The sequence below is a fragment of the Dysidea avara genome, chromosome 9 (assembly GCF_963678975.1).
Source record: "Dysidea avara chromosome 9, odDysAvar1.4, whole genome shotgun sequence".
NCBI classification, from domain to species: Eukaryota; Metazoa; Porifera; class Demospongiae; order Dictyoceratida; family Dysideidae; genus Dysidea; species Dysidea avara.
Window position 1 is genome coordinate 3,233,812 of NC_089280.1, and position 21,704 is coordinate 3,255,515.

At 38.0% G+C, this 21,704-nt stretch overlaps 1 protein-coding gene and 2 long non-coding RNA genes across 17 annotated transcripts; 1 reads left to right on the top strand and 2 right to left on the bottom strand.

Annotated features, from left to right (window-relative positions):
- Positions 1-1,486: 1,486 nt before the first annotated feature.
- Positions 1,487-7,050, bottom strand: LOC136265650 (uncharacterized). Of its 5 annotated transcripts, none has more exons than XR_010705662.1 (7): positions 6,294-6,446; positions 6,131-6,242; positions 5,923-6,079; positions 3,435-3,607; positions 2,635-2,952; positions 1,703-2,499; positions 1,487-1,651 (listed from the first exon to the last, which is right to left on the bottom strand). It is a non-coding gene; the product is annotated as an uncharacterized lncRNA (long non-coding RNA). The 5 variants fall into 5 exon arrangements; XR_010705661.1 differs by having other exon boundaries at positions 1,703-2,122; positions 2,439-2,952; positions 6,294-6,443; XR_010705659.1 differs by having other exon boundaries at positions 1,703-1,895; positions 1,946-2,952; positions 6,294-6,442.
- On the top strand, positions 6,354-8,620 carry LOC136265649 (uncharacterized). 10 transcript variants are annotated; one of them, XR_010705649.1, is made up of 13 exons: positions 6,355-6,372; positions 6,429-6,676; positions 6,724-6,821; positions 6,873-6,914; positions 6,957-6,990; positions 7,055-7,478; positions 7,526-7,611; positions 7,666-7,750; positions 7,874-7,918; positions 7,973-8,048; positions 8,108-8,171; positions 8,218-8,323; positions 8,375-8,620. It is a non-coding gene; the product is annotated as an uncharacterized lncRNA (long non-coding RNA). The 10 variants fall into 10 exon arrangements; XR_010705650.1 differs by having other exon boundaries at positions 7,093-7,478; XR_010705653.1 differs by having other exon boundaries at positions 6,354-6,372; positions 6,873-6,990; positions 7,800-7,918.
- A 5,777-nt stretch (positions 8,621-14,397) lies between these two features.
- LOC136267240 (caspase-8-like) lies at positions 14,398-20,675 on the bottom strand. 2 transcript variants are annotated; one of them, XM_066062324.1, is made up of 6 exons: positions 20,562-20,675; positions 18,598-18,701; positions 18,432-18,510; positions 16,413-16,574; positions 15,817-16,311; positions 14,398-15,702 (listed from the first exon to the last, which is right to left on the bottom strand). In XM_066062324.1, the coding sequence occupies exons 3-6, from the start codon at positions 18,502-18,504 to the stop codon at positions 14,594-14,596; spliced, it is 1,839 nt and encodes a 612-aa protein (XP_065918396.1). In that variant the 5' UTR covers positions 18,505-18,510; positions 18,598-18,701; positions 20,562-20,675; the 3' UTR covers positions 14,398-14,593. The 2 variants fall into 2 exon arrangements, with proteins under 2 accessions (XP_065918396.1, XP_065918397.1); XM_066062325.1 differs by lacking the exons at positions 18,598-18,701; positions 20,562-20,675 and adding an exon at positions 17,574-17,770.
- Positions 20,676-21,704: the final 1,029 nt, after the last annotated feature.

Genomic DNA, 21,704 nt, shown 5'->3' on the forward strand with positions numbered 1-21,704 from the left:
AAACAACAACCCTAAAGTAAGCAGGAGTTAGAGTTAATTGATAAACTATATAGCTATATTATAGTCCTTGCTATTACATAACAATAGCGATGGTTTACAACAAATAACAATAAATACAAATATATACTTGGTTTGATATAATCTTAATTCCCTACAATAACTGTCACTACAATGATACTGTCATACATTTACAACACTATCTACACTATAAAGCATATATCTATATTATAACATTTGCTTCATTTTTGTAATTCACATTAGAGATTGCATTGAAGTCAAAATTTATGAATTATTAAGGAATTTAAAACATTTTTTGCTGTATTTCTATAATACAGAAACTAAAATATTTAACCTAATGGTCAACTTGTGTCAGACCTCATGATAAGACACACACACACATATACAGTTTACTTTAAAACCACACTTGCTTGCGAAGTTGACTGACTTGAGATGGACACTGTTTGCAGCCTTGTGTAGTGTAGCTTTCTGACACTTTGTGGTTGACCATAGTTAACATGGTGAGGAGGTCTTGATTTTGAGCATTCTCAACAAAAACTTCACATAATTCTGAGATGTACCAAGAGCCATATCGAGGGCTTCTCCATGAGGCATACCCTGGCGGAGTGGCATAACCAAATAAGAAATCAGCTTCACTTGGTAGAGAATTACAAAACACATCATCATTGTGGTTTCCATCCTTTTGTACATCAACCACTTTGTCTTCATCATCTCCACGGCATGCTTATATGAAGAATAATTTTGGTTTATCTGTTAGTGTTGGGCAGAAATTGCCTTTAAACAGTGTAGCAATGTCACGTGTTGTGACTGAGTTCCCATCTGTACCATACACACCATCAAGGTAGCCATGACTGAGAATACAGCACACAAACACTGTGCAAAAAAATTGTTATACTCAAGTATACACAGTGTGTATAATTCAATTATACATGTGGTATACTCAGACATGTATGAATATGATATACTTATTATGTATATGTTGTGTATAACCACTTGGATAATATACACCAGTGTGTATAGCATAAGTGTGCTAATGATACAATTATACACATGGCGTAGACTACATGTGCACATATGGTCATGATATACACAATGGAGTATACCTTATCTGAGTTGCATGTAGCAATTAGCAAGTTCAGCTATTTTGCAGCCATAGCTATATGTACATTATTTGATGGCTGTGGTCTATAACAATCACTAATCTTAATACTTTGCCACCAACCTGTCCAACTCAATTATTTGAGAAGCCATATGAGCCAACGGGAAATTCTCTTCCTTTACAAATAAGTGATGGGTAAGCATCACAAACGAAATTGTTAGTTTTGTATGATTTATTTAACAATTGTATGAAATATTTACACTGTTTACTATTAATGCTGTTTATATAGTTTATTTATGAAGCCATGCAACTTAATTTGATAAACCACCCAACTGCTCCAGTACGTCACTACCTTTCTATACTACAATTATTATAAATTCTCTATCACTTGATAAAATCAAATCATACATACTATATACATAATATAATAATCATGCGTACTATGCATATAAACATTCAAGACACTGTCACAATTTCCATGATGATAAGAGGTCCGAGCTGCATGATAATCCACCCACGTTCACAAATGGAATTCTATAAATTGAAGGATAAAATGGACTAGACGAAACATGAGAGAGAACTCACTATTTATCCACTCATACTCAATATGGTAGATGCATATGGATGCATTGTAGAAATACTAAAGGCCACAGTATATAAAAATATTGATTGCATGAGTACCTATACTGTAAAAAACAAAACAAACAAACAAGCAAGCAAACACTGCAGTACACCACATGATACCTGTCTCAATGGTAAGACTACATTTCAACAGCCCCTATAAATTCAAACAGCATGAAATGAAATGTAACAGTATAAATGACTAACTTATGAGCATATACCATACTCATTGTGCTCTGTAGTTGCAATGGTACAGTAGATATTACGAAACAAGGCTTGACCATTGCAAACATGTAGCATACAATGCATTTAGAATGCATTTAAAAGCAAACGACGTGATTGCAATAGACAACCCTAAGTGATCATGAGTATCTTCAACAAGCACTAATAAAAAAAAGCAACAAATACACTGTACTGTAAATTTCAGGAATATGCTTGTATGCGAGTGTGTATGTACATGTGCGTGTATGTGCACGTGTACGTGCTCGTGTTGTGCATGTGTGTGTGTGTATGCATGCGCGCGTGCGTGCATGCGTACGTGTATGTATGTGCGCACATGTAACAATTTTTCTTCCCACATCTTGTCACATGTGTATATATTGCGTGTGTGTGTGCATGTGTGTATGTGAGAGTGTCTGTGTGCGTGACACTGTGGGTTGTGCAATGCAAACACGACATACCACTACACACACAAACACACTAGAACAATCAGTCCTAGGAAAAGAACTATGGACAATCTTATCTTCATCACCGACAGCAGCCTGTATGAAACACAATAGAGGTATAGCAGTGTGTATGACACATACACTATGTGTAAGTATTTACATACGTATCACGAACAGTCGCCCAGTATATCACAAAAGCCTACCCTGTATGCACTGAGTCCACACCTTTACCTCTTAATAATGGTTCAACTTGCAGTTCCTTAAACTTGACCATCCACACTATTACACTAACAATAATGATTTACAAATAAAAGTATCACTTTATAAATCGGTACAATGTTTGCTAGAGAAAAACTCCAAAGAGAGGGTAAAACATGCAAGTATAAGGGGACTTACCATCGTGCACATACTGGGTGATTGGAGCAATCTGGATCATCCTGCAAAAATGCATGATATGGAACCCAACCTCTGATTGATTTGCCGTGTTCTCTCGTTCAGTAGATGAATGTGTCTTTCACCATCATTTGACTTTGGCCTGCGCCTCTCATACTAATCAACACCACGAAATATGAGTAACACCTCCCATGTTTTGTGTGTGTGTGTGTGTAGTGTAGTGTATGTGTGTGTGCACTACAAATGGCAGCCCAGCCCTACTACCATAACTATCACCTCCCAGTGAATGACAACTGGGGTGCTTATGCACCACTCAGACACCCAAGTGAATTCCTAATAGTGCACACTTGTATTTATACCCATAAGTAATTTTCCTTTTAAGTACATTACATCCTTCGCTTTGTGAAACATACAAGATCAACTATGTAGCAAAGAGCTTTAGAAAGCTGACGGCTTTACATACAGTGTATGCACTGTGTGTGCACAGATTATTATTTGTTTTAAAAATTCCAGTCGTTTACTTTATTTTGACTCTACATGTTTCACTTGCACAGAGTTACAAATGAGAATAAACGGTTTTGCTCATGTTTGTTTAGTTTATACTCAATACACACGTATATAGCATATAATATACTCACCAGCATTAATGGGTAATTGATAATCTCTCAAGTGACAAGCAGCACGTCTAGGATGGGCATACTAACTGACCAATCCACTAAAGCACTGGTACTTCATCATTTTGAATATCATAATGTATTCCAACTTATGTACATCAGTGCTTACATATAATCATGGCTCCCACAACACAGCTCTGCATACACACACACATGTAAATTTTGCAATCTGGGAAAAGATTAAGCACACGTAGTCCACATGCATGTAGCAAACGTTAAGTTCAGTCAAATACTAATCAAGACACTTTTAGTTTTAATCCATGGTCCCATTTGTAGTGTACACTCATGAATATAGAAACTCATCATAATATGTAATATTACAATTGCACATCACTAAAAGTTACACAGCGGACATACAAAATGACACAGTGAAATGACCAACATGACAAAGTGGGACCGTCACACTCAAGCACTTACAACCATCATTAATGAATGCATTTCTGGGGAGGTAGGATTATTAGTGGAGGGCTGTTTAATGGCTACACCATCACTGTAATGATCCCACTAGCCTTATCTCAACTATAGAGCCTTCTATTATTTTGTATGCCCAATGTGTCATAGTACATCACAGTGTGTATGCTTCAGCATAAAGCGTTTGCATATCCATGGTAACGTAATCGACGCCATGTTCTTGTACCAAGCTGGGACTTCTATCAGCTGAATCGGGCCAGAAACTAAGTCAATAAGTGAGTGATTTAGGTGTAAGTGACAGGAATGCTATTTAGAAAAGTTACCAGGTATAGGAGATCCGTCCTAAATGGAACCAGTAAAGGCAGACCACTTAATTGACTTTTGACAATAAATATGTTACATTCGAACTTCATGTGTAAAACCAACCAGAGTTAAGTGGTTTGGTTTTGCTAGCTACTTTTCCAAACTGAGTGGTAAGCTAGAATGCGTTTGGTATGGGACATTGATGGAGCTCTGGCTGAAGTTGAACGTTGCTGTATGGTTCTGTGGTGGTGGATATAATCCTGTACTACAGATTGTGTTGTTCTAGCCAGTTTGGAGTCGTGAATTGCCTGTAACTTGGCCTAATAGATCAATATACGTTTCCCTTCCCTACAAAACTGCCCTTTTGGGATTCAGTACAGATCTCCTAGGCCTGGTACCTTTTTAAAATATCATTCCTGTTATCTACACCTAAATCACTTACTTATTGACTTAGTTTCTGGCCCAATTCAGCTGATAGAAGTTTCAGCTTGGTACAAGAACATGGCCTTAATTACGTTACCATGGATATGTAAATGCTCTATGGGTATTCTTAACTTCAAGGAACGGCACTACATGGTGGTGATACACAGACACTCACTGTAGGTAGATCTGCAACCAAAGTCTAAGTCAAAGGTCAAGGCCACCAAATTCGTACTAAGTCAACGGTCAAGAGTGAAAATTTCCAACCCACAATTGAAAAGTACTTAGTGAAATATCGTTGCTAAAGTCACCAGTCAAAGATCGAAAGACTATTAGTTACAGGTCATAGCAAAATTTTGGGTGGGTCAAGACTTTAACTGCGGTTGCAGATCGACCTACAGTGAGTATATGTGTGACACCCCCTTGCACTATAATGCATCTATCAATGTAATGCCCGACTACCACAGATACAGGCTGAGGGTGGGGGAAGGTTGGGGATGATGGGGGAATCAATCGCCAAATTTCCATGGGGGGTTGTCTTCACTAAGAAATTTACTGAAACAAAGGCATGTGTTTTAGAAAGGAGTTACTCAGATGCTAGCTAACTACTAGAATCCACTTGTACTCACTCATAACCTGAATCTCTTGGCTAACACCTGAACGCCACATTATCATACAAATCCCCTCCAAGCCACACTATCCCCAGGGTTTGCTAGTCGAGGCTTAGTCAGGGTTTGTATGACTAATACTTCCCCAGTAGGTGAGGAATAGTAATCTTCTGTGATGCAAATCCCCACCTTCCCCCACCTTAGCCCATATCCCTGTAGTCTCGTGTGGCCAGACCACTTTTTTCCATATATTGGGTGGGAAAAAAAGGGTCTGGTGCAACTCCAATAGCTGTTTACTTCTGAAGACTCTAAGGACACTAATTGAATAACATTGACTGCAAAAGAGGCATCATAACATCAGTAAAACAATGAAATATTCGTACACTCCTGTTGTGGTTGTGAGTCTTGCTACACAATGAGGATGAACTTTCAAGACGCTATGAAAGAGATATCAGAGCAAATTAAGAATCATTTAAAGGATAAACAGATCGAAGCCATCTCGAGTTTACTTACTAATGTCATTGGCGCCTCCTTTGCGGCCAATGCTATTCAATTAGCGTCCCCAAAGTCTGGGAACGGCTCAGAAGTAAACAGCTACTGGAGTTGCATCACTCTTTTTTCCCCACCCAATACATGGAAAAAACGCGACACTAGTATCCCTGGTAGTCACGGAATTACATTGATAGGTGCAGAACAACATATCCACTCACCTAGCGAAATGTCATTAACACCACCCTCACACGCCTCCTTTGTGGACAATGTTATTCAATTAACGTCCCCAGATTCTGGGAACGGCTCAGAAGTAAACAGCTACTGGAGTTGCACCAGACTCTTTTCTCCCCACCCAAACACGCGACACTAGTATCCCTGGTAGTCAAGGATTACATTGATAGGTGCATTAACAACATATCCACTCACCTAGCGAAATATCAGTAACACCACCCTCACAAGACTACTGGCTGTTCAGTTGTGACATATTAGGGCAACGAGTTCTTTGATGTCGAGACGCTTAAACTCTAAATAATGATCACTAAGCAAAGAAGGAAAACATCAATGACACGCACGCTCGAGAGAAACAGACCTGCCTTAACTTCGATGGAAATTCTGTACGAGGCGAGGAAAGACGGGACTGAACCAGGGGCAGACTCCTGGAGACAAAAGTAAACATATACACTTGAATCAATTAACTAAGTGCTCGAATTTATAAACACACTAGCTACTACCGGATGCGGTTAGATCATTCTGGACCATTGGGTGAAGACTCAACAGTTTGAGCAGCAAGTGATTAGATTGTGTGGAGTCTGGTGGTTTATTTCGTCGATATGTTTCATCGCGCATTGTTCTGGGATGTGGCGGGTAGGGGGGCACCTTTACAGGTGCACTTCCAGAAGTAATTGATTATTTATTAACCTCCTGTTCTGGGATAAAGATAGCCGTTCTTCCGATAGCCATTCTTCCACACAGGTGAACGACTATGTTCAATTCTAGTGGTGTTAATGTTATTGTTTTAGGTGTACGTTAGCTGGTAAGGCTCGTGTAGCTGTGCCTGTCAAGCTGTATTCTCTGTTCACTTGGCTAGAGACAGGGGTCGTGTGTCACTTGCTGTGGTGTGAGTGTACATCAATTTGTACCTGTGCTTGTTGAAGTTGTTTTAATTTAGATTTTGCTTGGAGTACAATAGCAATTATGAGACATTTGAAAGGTGTGTTTGTTCACTTCTTGTCTAAACTTAACTGTCAGCTAGAAATGCTGTCATCAATTTGGCACATTGCTGATAGGTAAGTAGTTGCACTATGTTCTTGTCAGTTATAATTACTTGATTAAATCATTTTTTCATCCCAGTAATAGTGGAATGTCAGACATAAAAATGGCTGCTGTAGTAGGGGACTCTCATGCGAGCTCTCATGACTTTTGTGTAGGCAACTATCGGACGAAGATTTTGAATGGCCATATTTCAGTCAAGAACAAAGATGTCGAGGTATACCCAGCAGGTATGGTTATATATTAACTGAAAGAAGAGGGATCTAATGTTGTTTTGAAAATCAACTGAAAACCGCTAGTTCGTAGTTATTGTAATGCCTTATAATCATACTTGGTAGTTAGTGCTCAATATCTTCACTTTTACCTGAGATATGACCATTCAAAGTCTTCTTCCGATAGTTGCCCATACAAAAGTCATGAAAGTGCCCCTACTATGGCGGCCTATTTATGTTTGTGACGTGATTTGGATAAGGCTCATTACAACCGTAAGGCCTGTACTTTGCAGGTATGTTTAATGTGGAATTACTGACTGTTAAAAAATTAATCTTGTAGGACTGGTTGGTACAATCAGTAGATGTACAGGCATACAGTGTTGATCAAGTCAGTCTTTGATCTAACTGTGTTTGTGTAACCAACAGGTATAGTGGGCTTACATTGTCTATTTAACAATGTGCTATTTCTATTGACATTAGTATTTTGTAATTCACTGGGGTTTATAGAGATGTAAACTCCAAAGAAGAACACACACATGTACTGGGGAATATACCAGATTCAATGGTGAGACCACAAATAAAACAACATTTGAATTAACTGTGAATGACGATAGCTTATTTCAGCAAGTTATTCAAATGTGCAGACTCTGGTAGTTCATTTCATTTATTTCATCTTGCATTGTTCTAGGATGTTGCTAGTCATAGGAACACTTTTACAGGAGCACTTCCACATGTGAGTCTGTCGATTCTTTGATATAGGGGTATACTAAATCTTATTGTTTACTAGGTGTGTGTTTTAAACGGCAGATGATGCATTTCAGATGGCTAGAAATGCTGGCATCACTTTGCCACATTGTGGATAGGTAAGCAGTTGTACTACATGTTCTTGTCAGTTTTAATGTCCAATCATTTTTAATTCCAGGAATAAGTGACAGTGGAACTGCCACTGCTTATTACGACTGTACGGCACATCAATATTTTTGCAGGTATGTATTAATGTTGAATTACTGACTGTTAAGTTTCATCTTGTAGGGTTGGCTAGTAGAATCAATCCCACTGATACTTCATGTTTAGATGTACAGGCACATGATCACAATTGAGTCAGCCTTTCATCTAAATGTGTTTATGTAGTGAACAGGTATAGTGGCTTTGCACAGTTGTCTAATTATTATAATTGTGCCTTTTCTAGGAAGAGGAATATGTCCGTACTGTACACCTGGTCAATATAATTGTTTTCAGTGGTGATATAGCAAGAGAGCATGCGAATCATTGTCAAGTGATCTCTTTCATTGTTTGATGATGAGACCTATATAGAGGAAAGAAGAACAACGTAGCTGTAGCTATCCAAGAAATGTGAACACTGTACTGAACACATGCAACAATGTTTATTTAATGTTGTATAAAATATTTTAATTAAATTTTTAAAAACCTCTAATCTTATAATAGCAGAAATATGCATCAGTTATACTCAGCTGTTACACCACAATTATACGATGGCCTGTATATCTAAGTATGTATATCTTATATATACACACATTATACTTATGTAAACAGAGGTTATACACATGGTTAACCAGTAGTGTATGAGTCAATTATACTCATAATTATACATAGTATTGTAAATGGTATCTATACACAGGTGCAACCATGGTGTATAACAGATGTGCCACACATGTGTACTCTTAGCGTATATCATAATCATACATCAGTTATACACCTAAGTATTTCAAACTTTTTGCATGGTGAAAACTGTCGTAATCCTTGTAATTTTGTTGGGAAATTTGCATTAGTTCACGAGTGATACCAGATGCAGTCAGGTTTTTTAAAATACGTGGATCATAGCAAAGGTATTTCCAAGTCTGTTCAAGGTTTGTTGAATCAATTTGTGAACCACTACGATCTTTTAATTCGTGAATGCTTGACTGGAATTCAATATTATTGATGATGATGGCAATACCATGTGGTTGGTTCTTCATAAGGTATCTCTCTGCTACTAGATCAGCAATTCCTTCTCGTAGTGTTTCACGTTGCTCATAATCATGTAGCTTCTGCTGCAACTTCTTGTAGCTCTTGTTTCACTTGTAATAGTTTGATATCTTTGTTCTCTAGTTGCATCTGGTGCTGCTGTATCACCTGATCTTTCTGTTCCAGTTCCTGCAGTAATTTAAACTGTTTTTCTTCAAGTTGCTGTACCCTATCATAATCTAGTGGCCCTGCCATCATTTCCCATTCTTCTTTACAATCACACACTTGGTTTCCAATTGGAATAGTGTCAATGTCATCTTCTTCTACTACTTGGGCTGGTAGGGAGTATGTTAGATCTTCTTGAATACTTTTAGTGCTTTGTTCAATCATAGTAGGAGAATACTGTGATTCATACTGCAGTGACCAATGAAATTGTTCTAGTGCTACAAAAGACACAGAAGTACAACTAATGCTATACACACAGCACACCTAAGTGAAGAATGCTACGTAGCTGCCCTTATATGGGTTACTATACTTCTCTGTTAACCACAATTAGTCCATATAAAACCACTAATTTATACACTGAAATCTAGACATAGTTGGCTACATACCTAACTGCACAACACCGACTGCTTTATTAGAGTATCATGAATAGTTTGCTAATCAAAAATGATCCAGCTAAAAAAGGAGCAGCCACAGACCTTTCTATGGTCTTGAAGTACATGGACTTACCATATTATAGCTACTATTTTAATAGACATGTAACTATAAATTTTATCCACTGAGGTCTGTAAGTTACCTTGTGGTTGCAAAGCAGGTTGCCCATCCAAGTATGTTCTGGTATACTGTTCAATCAACCCACACAAGTCTGATCGCCAAATGGTGTGTAAGCGTAACCAAAGGTATTCCAAACTGACTGGTGAGATAAGTGCTTTTTGCTCTAAGAGGCGGATCAGTGTAGTTGCATTTAGGCTATCCCTGCGATTTAAGCTTGCTTCTTCAAAGAGACAACTAAGCTTATGAACTTGTTCAATGTCTAGTGAATTAGAAATTTTTATTAGCACCTGTTGATATCATTAAGTTGAGTTACTGATATCTTACACCCCTTCAACTCTTTCTCCTGCAGGTTAGTTCCACTCGTAGATGAAAAAGAAGGTGGTACAAAAAGTCTATTTAATATAGGCATTGGTGGGTGATGAAGCTGCAATTCTACAGAAAGTAAATGACACATGCAATTGGAGTGCACTCACTACACTATATTACAAACATATTAATATGTACACACATGTAACAACTTGTATGTGTGAATACTCTACAATATATATACACACAGCACCAGCTAGACATTAAAATGCAGCACACATACACACAGTGGAAAATCAATTATCCAAACTAATATAACAACTTAAAATCAAAAGGTCATTCATTTCTATACATACAATGTTATGGTTAATTACTCTAATAAAACATACAACTGTTGACAAAATACTCTAATAGAACAGTCACATTCACGTTTTGGTTTATGGATGCTTGGGTAATAAGCTGTCCACTATAATAGTCAAAAAGTACAGTCTTTAGCTGTTGGACAATGTGCCTCATGCATTAAGAATTAATACACAAGTCTTTCTGGGACAGTGCTAGTGAACTATTAAGCTATGACCTGACCAAGTGTGTATAACTATTTATTGGCTCCCTATACATTTTGGCTCAATGCTTATTTTTAAATTTTGCATACTATCAGTGTTTCCATCAATAAATTATTAGTCAATTAAACGTGCTGTTTAGGGTAAAACTTGGCTTTGCAACGAACAAACAAACAAACAACAAAATTTAATAGCATGCACTTTAGTGGTCATGTGATCCAACTGATTAATTGGTTGTTGCATGCATAGACCGATTACACTTCATAAGGCTTGGTTGTATATAAATTTGGGAATTGGCATAATTACAAGGATATGACAGCCATTTTTAAGAACCAGGGGTGCATTGAGAGGGGTTCAGGAACCACCTGTAAAATTTAGACTTCTGAGTTCACAGCAGTACCCTAACACACCATTTAGTGTGGCAGGACAAAACAAGTGGGTGATAATGAGCACAACAATTGATAAAACTTGCACGATTCCTCAGGGAAATTACAGAGGTAACATGAGCCCTCTTGAAAACTTGTTTAAAAGATTGATATACTCTAATAGAGCAGTCATGTATTTATTGAAATACTATCCCACTAGGAGCAACATGTGATCTAGGCATGCATTAAAGGAGTCACAACAGCCAGGATATGAGATTTTCTCTGCATTCAACTTGAACTTAATCATTGACTTCTCACCAGCAAGGGGTAGAGCAGTCACATATACGTGCATGTAATTATCATATGTTAAGGAACTTTATTAGTAAAGTTTTTCAGACATTCTAACATTAAATGCAAAACTGAACATGATCTTATAGCTACTGCTATAACTTTGGTGTGCAGTGTTTAAAGAGTAATTTATCACTTGGGCATGCAAAATGAATCCATGCATGCTATGCATATTTTTTTTGTTTTGATTGTAAGTCATCCATTTGTATCAGTGAATTCATGGTTCCTATACCAGTGGGATAACTCACTTATTGATGTCTATATGTGTCTCTATGTGTTAGCTATACTATCTGTTTCAACTATAGGTAGCTTTATCTACTGTATATAGCCTAAATATTTCGAGGGGGAAAATTTTCACTGATTTCGTGGTTTTGGGGGTCATCAGCAAAAATTTTATCCTTGAAATATTTAGACTTCCATATAGTCTAATAAATTTTGGGAGTGTTTGCAAATCCGCGAAAAATTTATTTTTAGCAGTATTGCTCAACCTCGAAATATTTAGGCTATCGGTATATAGTACTAGCTTCATCCCAGAAGCACTTATATACATTATAATTAATTTTGCATGAGTTTGATGCATTAAAATGTGACCGGATCTGCGAAAACAGGACATAATCGCATATTTTTCAAATTCCTGTTCATTTAATATTTGTAGTCTACTTAGCCAAGTGTACCCACTGACAAAGTTTCAGCTTCATATGCCCATAATTTTTTGAGTTACAGCCCTACAAAGTAGCAACAACAGAAAAATCGATTTGTACAGCAAGTATAGGGAAAATAAATTACAGTTGCTTACAAAAACGGTTGTAACTTACCAACGGATTGAGGTACAGAGCTACAATTTTCACCATCGTGTTTGCCATGAACAGGGGAATCAATTACTCAGTAAAATTTTCCTTTACTCACCCTTCTTCACTGCATACAAAGGTGTGAAGAAAAATCAATCATGTACGATTGCTTTGACATGACGTAAACAAACGCTCATAACTTATGTATCCTTGGGTCTACTGCAACGACCAACTCCTCTTGAGCAGGCAAATAGGATGGTATCCAGGTTTTTATTGTTAGTCCCTTCCTTCACTAAGAAAGAGGGGTTAAAAAATCTATGGAATATTTCACCCAATGTATTCAATGCCTTATGCTGTAAATTTAGGCTTGTGCGATTATGTCCCTTTTTCACAGATCTGGTCACAAATATTGAAAGTCTCTCAGTGGCTGGGGGCTGCACCCCCAGACCCCTGCTTCTGGTAACTCAATACAGCTGTTGGAACCCCTCTTCAAAAAATTCTGGCTACGCCTCTGAGAATCATGAGACCAGTTAGGTAAAAATGCATTATGCCTATAAAGACAACAAACCATTTCGCTCCATTGGCTTTTTATTTGGCTGTGACAGTAGTCAGTGTTTTGTTCTGGCAAGCAACAAAGAGACAACTAAGGTGGTGGAGAATCTTACAGCAAGTGTCAAGTCCACACAGGATATGATGTTTACATGCAGGGACACACACAGTGGTACAGACCCGCAGTTAGTATTGCTGTGAACAGATTTTAATGCTATCCTGAAGCCCCAAGAAGACTAGTCTTGAGGATGATGAGGCATATCCCGAGGAGGAAGCAGATGTCAAAACGCAACATCATCCACTCGTCCCAATCTCTGAAGCGGCTGCTACTTTCTTGGAGGTGTTGTTTAACAACTGGGTGACAAAGGCTAATAAGGTGAATGGTAGTCTGGATTTCCTATGGATAAGATCAAGGCTACATAATATTTATATGGGAGAGAGTATCTAACTCTCAGTATTCAGTATGGCCTGTACAAAAACCCTGGATAAAGTTCACCAAAGTTCACCTTTAATCAAATCATCACCTTCATTGGAAATAGAGAACCGTTGATTGGTGTTGATTTATGTTGATGAGGGCAAAGCCTTTGTTCTCACAAAAGGCTGAGCTGTTACTTTACCCAGGGTGTTTGGTGAATGTATTCAAGTTAGACACTCTCTCCCATATAAATATTATGTACTCTTGATAAGATGTGCCCAGTTTTGGCCCTGCGGTATCAGCGAACTTACCACCACCAGCCACCACCAGCATGGATAGCAGACAGAGCAGCTAGTCGGATACAGAATTTCTGGTTGAACACAGCTACCCCTCTTAATTTCATTTTGGAGAAGGAAGATACCAGCAGAAGTCATCACAAAAATCTAGAACTTCCTACAGTTGATGGGCAAAGCCTAGTGATGCACTGATGAATCAGTGAATGATCAGTTTATCGGCCAACTTTCAGCAATATTGGTATGGGTAATTATTAGCAGATTATTTAGCCTATTAATTATATTCACCCTGATGTTATTGCTTTCATAACAAAAAAATTAATGAAGTTTTAAAATGGCAACATTACATGTGAAACTTTGGTACAAGCATAACTATTGAATTGATTATCGGACAAGCATAACTATTGGATCGATTATCGGTATCGGCCATTATGTGAATTTTGATATCAGCTAATCAGCAAAATCTCTATACAGTTCAAATCACTATAACACTATTACAGTGATTTGAACTGTATAAGCGATTACATCAGGCATGTGACTGTGCTGTGGTAATCATCTGATCTCAGCAGAGGTAGAGGACATGTACATGTGGCCACTAGCTATAGGTAAAAACCAAATGCAATAAATAAAAATACTACCAGTTTCAAACATATGGCAGCTATTAATAATTTTCAGTAACCTGACAAAACTGCACAAAATTCTGTATAAACAGTTCTGAAACTGCCAGTTATAACAAGTCAACATACATAGCTACTAACTACAGTTCTTAATTGAACCTGTATTGTAAGGGAACTTATTTAATCAGATTGCAATTAGTACCTGTATCCACCCCACCCATGTGCGAGATAAGTTGCTTATTTATATACACACTTGAAAGATATATACAGTATGTGTGTGCATACAATAACATTGCAAACCAGATGTGGTAATTTTAATTAAAGTACAAACATGAAATACAAAATGAAAAATTTATTTTTGCAAATTGTTAACAATTTCCGAAGAACAAAACCTTCTTGCGAAGCTGAGAAACAGGGACAGGACATTACTTGTAGCCTTCCTTAGTATAGGCTTCTGACACTTTGTTGGTAACCATGGTTAACATACTGAGGAGATCTTGCTGTGGAGCATTGTCCACAAGAACTTCACACAAACTGGAAATGTACCAGGAACCATATTCACGGCTTCTCCATGAGGCATACCCTGGTGGAGTAGCATAACCAAAAAAGAAATCAGCTTCACTTGGTAGAGAATTTTTAATCTTGTCTGGCCCATCTTTCTGTTCATAAACTCTTTCATCTTTATTATCTCCTCGACAGGCTTGGATAAAGAACAGCTTTGGTTTGCCTACTAGTGTTGGGCAGAAGTTGTCTTTAAACAGTTTAACAATATCATTAAACTTTACCAGTTCCCCATCTGTACCATACACACCATCAAGGTAGCCATGACTGAGGATACAACACACAAAACTGTCATAATTCTCATGACTCTGCAGAGCAACCTGCATTAGTTCACGAGTAAACTCTGAGGCTTTGAGGTTCTTCAAGACTTGCACCTTATAACCAAGGTATTCCCAAGTGACACAGAGATTATTTTCATCAACCAATGACCCTTCACGGTTTGGTAACGCTTTTTCAACATGATGTGTGAAGGAAAACTCGTAATTGTTGACAATTAATGCAATACCATGTGGGTGTTTGCACATTGGATACCTCTCTGCTACTGGACCCGACTTGCCTTGCAATTGAGCACATAATTTCTCAATCTGTGCCAAATAATGTTTGTGTATTTGCTTTTGATTGTTCACTTGTTGTTGTGACATCTCTCTCTCAGTGTTCAGTTCACTCCGTATTTGCTGCAATGATTGTTGCAACTGATCATTCTTCTTTGAAAGAACACAGATTTCATTATTACTAATTGTCAATTTCATATGCAGCTCTTTGTTCTGCTGGAATAGTTGTTCACTACTACTATGAGTATGCATCGCTCCATTGTGAAAAATAAGATTGTCAGTCTGCAAAGATTGTTGTGATTTGAATTCTTCATCACCTTCTTCTTGAGTTGGGTAGGAACACTCCTGCTGATGATCGCTGGTGTTAATCTGCTCTGGATGGGTGTATTGGACTGGATCGTGTTGGGGTAGTTGTGATTGGGCTGGTATTAAAAAGTATTTTTGGTTATATATAATAGTACATGCCTGCATAAGTACAGCACTCACCCACAACATGTAGTTAATTTGGTTTACATAAAGATAACATATACACTTACTTTTATCATGATATTCCGGATTAAACGGTGGTGGGCGTGACCCTACAGATGATGACGGATGTGGTCCTACATTAGTTGGTGATGGGTTGAATTTTAATTGTGATGATTGTGGGAGTGGCTCTGCCAATTGTACACTATGTGAAAAGGATGGCCCTCTTAAATGATTGTTATTGTATTCATCAATTAAATGGCACAAATCCATTCGATAGATGTTCTTCAAGTGATTTTGGAGGTACTCCAAATTTTCAGCAGAGATTAGCATACGCTGTTCGAAGAATTTAAACAAAACCATTCCACTGAAGTTAGCCTTGTTGCGCACAGAAGATGAATTTGCTTCTGTTGAGATAAAGCACAAGTCTTCCACTTCTTCTGTGCTTAGTGACTTTATAATTTTTCTTAGCAAATGATGATAAGCATTATCAAGTGGTGTAGTGCTTACTGTGTTGGTCTGTTGCTGTCTGATTGTACCCCAAAACTGATGAGCCTGATATACTGCTATATGAAGAGAAGTAATCGTGTAATCTTAACAGTTTCAGCTGTGTAGTGTGTGTGCGTGCGTGCGTGCATGTGAGCATGCATGTGTGCTGGTTCCAAACCTGTTGAAGACTCTTCATGTGGAAATATCAGAGAGTGCTCATTACCAGGGACAGCATTAGATCTTCGTGGATCATCATCATACATCTGTACTGGTACAGGATAGTTTTGTTTAAGTGAACCATTTGATGAAGTCCATTGAAAGTGGCTTGGAAAGGTCTGGGCTACAAAACATACATTATATACATACCAACATTAAACATTAAATATGACAGTACACAATATGTGCTGATCCACTGAAAAATAACAAATGCCACAAATATTTGAAAAGTAAACTCTAGGTATATATAGATTGAGGTAGTTACAGTACTGCTCAAATGCAACATCATCTCGTGAGTGTGCGAGCAATTAAAAAACTTGTTAATTAAAGGGCATGGTACCTGTTTCACTTGTGAATATTCATCCCAAACAAAATGGGATAAATTCAAGCAAAACAGGTGCCATGCCTTTTGAATAGTGAGTTTTGTAATCGTTCACACTCTCACAAGGCAACACTGCATTGAGCGGTATTGTACTCCTAAACTTTGGTCCTGAACACATAATTATGTAGTTTACATCTTTTTGAACAATACGAAAACTGAAATGAACTTTATAGTTCTATATAGAGGATCCCATTAATGTGGACACCACAAAAACAAGAACCTGTAGCTACCTGTGTAATTCAGACACTTGGGAATAAGACCCATGAAATCAGCACATGTACACTTTGATAAATAGAACATTTTGTCTGTCCCAAGATTCTGCCTACTGTAAAATTATACACCTATCAATGTCTTGCCCAACTTCTTTGAACACAGATGTGGGGGATTAGTGAGGGAATTGACTTGTCCCAGGTCAGCTGAGAAAGGTTTAATATTCAATGTCCTGAGAATAGCCTCAAATTGCTTAAATACAGAAATGCATGTACCGATTAAATAAACTTCTCACACATCATTGCAAATTCTCAACATGGGCCCATCACACACTAATGCAACAAGAATGGTTGTAGTGCACGTACACTCCATCATTTCTAAGACTGCTCAGGGTCATTCATTTCAGCTATTAGCTAAACCTTACATTTCACCATTGTCCAAACATATCATCCATAATAAGAAAACAACTGACAGACTCACACACTTGACACTTTAGAATTCATATCATTGAATGCAACAAGCCAGGCTTACTTGTGTTATAGTTGTAGTTATAGTTAACAGTCTATCAGTCACAGTGTCCATCCAGTCTGGTGTTCATCATTGCTATTTGGGACTCTTCCATATTAGAAAATATTTAACAAATTGCGATTGGAATTAATCGAAATAATAATAGTAGCTCTCAGTGTAGTATGGTCACGGATGGCTTGATGGATGGCCTTATAAAGATACTGTAAGTGGAATAATAGAAGCCTTAGTGATAAAGAGTAAACAAACAATTTAACTACCAGTGAGAAAGCAAAAAGCAGCAGTCCAAGGTATATATATCCAATTATATAACTTGCATTGTACATTATACTGAGCAAAACCACTGTCTGTCTTCATGCATCATTAAAGTGGTTTCTATTTACACAGATAACCTCGAAGCGCTATGGTTAATACCTGGAAGCCACACACGGTTCAGCTGGTAGAAGCCATGGAAGGCGTGTAATGAATGCTAGAACACAGATTACAGTTGAAAAGATCATTTTACAGTAAAAATAAAATTTCCTCGAACCCCCCTGAGTACGAGCCTGCAGGTAGTGGGTTTTTTTTTACCAAAGCCAATAGCTTATTGAGCTCTATAAACACACTCACATCTTTTCTTTCAAACACTGAGATTAGTGACCGGATATGCAAAAACCTGACACAATCAGACTTTTTTCCAAATTCCTGTTTATTACATATTTGTAGTTTACCTAGCCAATGTATGCTCTGGCAAAGTTTCCGCCTCATATGCCAAAAATTTTGGTAGTTACAGTCCTACAAAGTAGCAACAACAGAAGAATCGATTTGTACAGCAAGTATAGACAAAATATATTACAGGCACTTACTAAAAAGGTTGTAACTTACAAGCAGAGTAACACACAGAGTTGAAATGAGTAGGGAAATCAATTCCTGAGTACGTTTTTCCATGTATCTCCATTCATCACTACATACAAAGGCGAAATTAGTGAAGAAATACTATCGTTTCAATGTGATGTAAACAAATGCCCATAGTTGTTTTGTTTGTTCTTACTAATTGCAGGTTTATTCAATGTCTGGTCAGACTGATGATCACTCCGAATACAGCAGCAAATGGCCAGTACATCATTCAAACATCATGAAGAAAGAGTTTTCATTCTAAAGATACGACAAAAATGTATTTATAGTGTATTTAACCATAAAATTACTTTAAACCAACAACAATTATGGGTTTAAAATTAACTGATGCGTTGCCAGTGCAGGTGCATGTAATAAACATGAAAAGGGTCTAAGTAACTTAGACACCTCCAAAAATCCACCAAAAAAACTTCACACCACAGGGGTCTAATTAATTTAGTAACCAGATGGCCTTGTGTCATGGCGCCTGAGCGAAGCAAGGGTGCTACTACAGGGCCTGAGGTACACAGTAAGCACTGTTAAGTTGGTCTCAAAAAAATTACTGTGTTGACCGGTAATGGTCATGCAGCCTTCCAAAATGAAGAGGCAAACAATAGCAATGATGTTACTGGTACACATTTGCTTTGCTTGGAATGACCGTGGCACAGCCATGTAAATACTGGAGAACACATTAATACTTAGCTGGTGAGCAGGCAATGTGTTTAAAGTTCTGCACATCCAGTCCCATCCTAAATTATCCTTACAGTTCATTCCTCTACCTCTGCTTATTTTTTCATCACACGGACTCAGTGATGTCTAGTATCAACAGAATGCATAATAACGAACACTTGATTGCTTTCAATACCAGCAATCAGGCTCTTATGGAATGAACAAAACAACCTATAATTTTATCAGCATTGTCATTAGGCTAACACCAAGAAGTGATGATTGGCTTGTTGTGAACAAGGCATTCAGTTGTTGGACAAACAGACTAACTGATACAATGCCTCATAAGCAGTAAACTATAGTAAGGCGATGGACCAGGGGAAAGACTGCCTGTCTGATTTACCTTTACATTATATGGGACACAGGCCTTTTGCATCTTCTAAACCAATGCTGGCACTAGTAATCTGTTAGTCTGTGATTGTACCAGGAGCTTTATAATTACTGCTAGGTGCCTTTGTGTTTATAAACCCCTTGTTGTACTAAGTGTTTACATAAAAAGGTAGTCAGATTTTGGAGCTACACATTCCCACATTGGTACATAATAACATAATATACTAGACTACAGTACTATAAGAGTTGACTCTTCTGAAACTTCAAGGTCAAGTTTAGCCTTATGAAAGCTCTTTAATAAACTCTAATAAGCAGATGTATCTGTTTAGTTGCATAACTCCAAAATCAATGCACACGCACATGCAAGCTTGATAATTGTTTCTCATTCCCACCTGCATTACTATTCATCCTCTCGCCTCAAATTCTATTAACACGTGCACACATATTTTGACCCGGAGAAGATTGGCCTGCTTACAGCACAGAAAAAAAATATTTCCAGATAACTTTAAATAAGAAGGTTAATTTCTGCATAGTGGATAACCTGCTTTTGCAGTGGTTTGTGAGTATTTTGTTCAACAATGAACAGCGCACCTATCATCCGTAACCCCCAGTACAGGCTTGGTAGGTGAGATTTGGGGGTTTAGCTACCAACAAAATATCCTGCCAGGTGTAGGCCACTGCAATAAATTTTGTATCTAATGACAATGGGTTTACAGGTAGCGGCAGTATTCCAGCAGGTAACATTTGCTTTGTTAAATTCCCACTTGATCACCACCCTAGCTGCCTGTATGGGCAGTACAGGGTTAGCATTGATAGGTGCACATATATAAAATGACCTCCCTCCCACATAGAATCCATGCCATGGTTGAGAAACAAGTATCAAGTTTGTCTGCATGGCCAAATGGCAGTACACTATGTTGTATCTAACAATTTCCAAGTCCTAATGTTGGTCACTTAAGGCTGAATTGTAAGCCATGTTCTAGTGTTCATAATTATACTGTTCCCAGGGGTAGACAAGAAACAGGAAAAACATAGTACTTGGTAATACAAGTGCACACATTGTACCTCAAACAATGGCAGTCAACTCAGGTTATTAGACAGTTTACTGTTTCTGTTAATGCCTCTCTCTTCCATAATGTCACGAAATCGTAATGCTGACTTATATATACGTAATTATTTTTATGAGGCGCTTATGGACTCAACTTGGGTGAACCATAGTATCTATGGGTGAACGAAACGATAGCCCACATATAACTACGAGGGGAAATCCCAGACCCAAATAACCACGTAAGGCGGGCGTTGACAAACTGTGCGGCTGTATTTTGAAGTTTTCTTTTTTTTTTCCTAAATTTGTTTTATAAATTAGTGCATACCACATGCATGAGTTCAGGTATGGCAATGCATATGGTGTACTCAGTAAAGGTGGCAAAGGCCCATGTAGGCTTGTGCCTATACACAGCAGTGGTGTCGTCAGCACAGACTGTTTCTTTTGCCGAGTTGTCATGTGGTCGGGAAAGACAGCCACTTGTCTTTTTTCCCGACCAAATGACAAAAGAAAAACACAGCAGTGATACAACTGTACTAAGAGTCTAAGAAGTATAACAAGCATTTAGACCAAGAAAACTTGGCCCGGTTACTTGTTTCTCATCCACAAAAATTTGGATTTCCATGCAGGCAGGTGGTCATATTTCATTATTCATTATTAAAGAAAATACTCCAAATCAAGCTGTCCATTACTGTAAAGGTTAGCTAAAGTCTTTTAAGAACTCGTGCTTGCATTTTACCACCATTTCTGAAGAGCAAGTGACATTTGTTGTGCTGTAAAATGATAGCCAGCCTTCCTAACATCAAAATAGCACCATGTGCACGTGATTGATAACAGCAATAATGAAATTAGAGGCGGTGGGGTAAAGTAGCTGACATGTGGTCATTTTTCATTATTCATTGTTACCTTTGTTGATTAAGCAGCAAGAGATGCTATATAATGATCGAGATAATGATATAATCAGTAGTAGATGTTTCTGTCAGCGTTGAAACCGGGTCACTACTGCTGACCCGGATGACCCACTGACCCGGATAGCAATCCGGGTCAGACCCGGATGTGACCCGGATTAAATTAAGCCGAGGCGCGCGATAAGAGCTATGTTTCGGGTATTCTCGAGCGAGCGAGACTACGTTTTGAGCGTTCGATTCGTGTTGAGTAAACGA

What these genes read in the sequence shown, in the direction of transcription:
- LOC136267240 (XM_066062324.1), bottom strand. Translation starts at nt 18,504, where the DNA reads ATGGAGATACATGGAAAAACGTACTCAGGAATTGATTTCCCTACTCAT. An exon ending in CTCTGTGTGTTACTCTGCTT is followed by an intron (nt 16,575 to 18,431) that starts GTAAGTTACAAC and finishes TATGTTTTGTAG; the next exon opens with CCCAGACCTTTCCAAGCCAC. An exon ending in ACATGAAGAGTCTTCAACAG is followed by an intron (nt 16,312 to 16,412) that starts GTTTGGAACCAG and finishes CTCTTCATATAG; the next exon opens with CAGTATATCAGGCTCATCAG.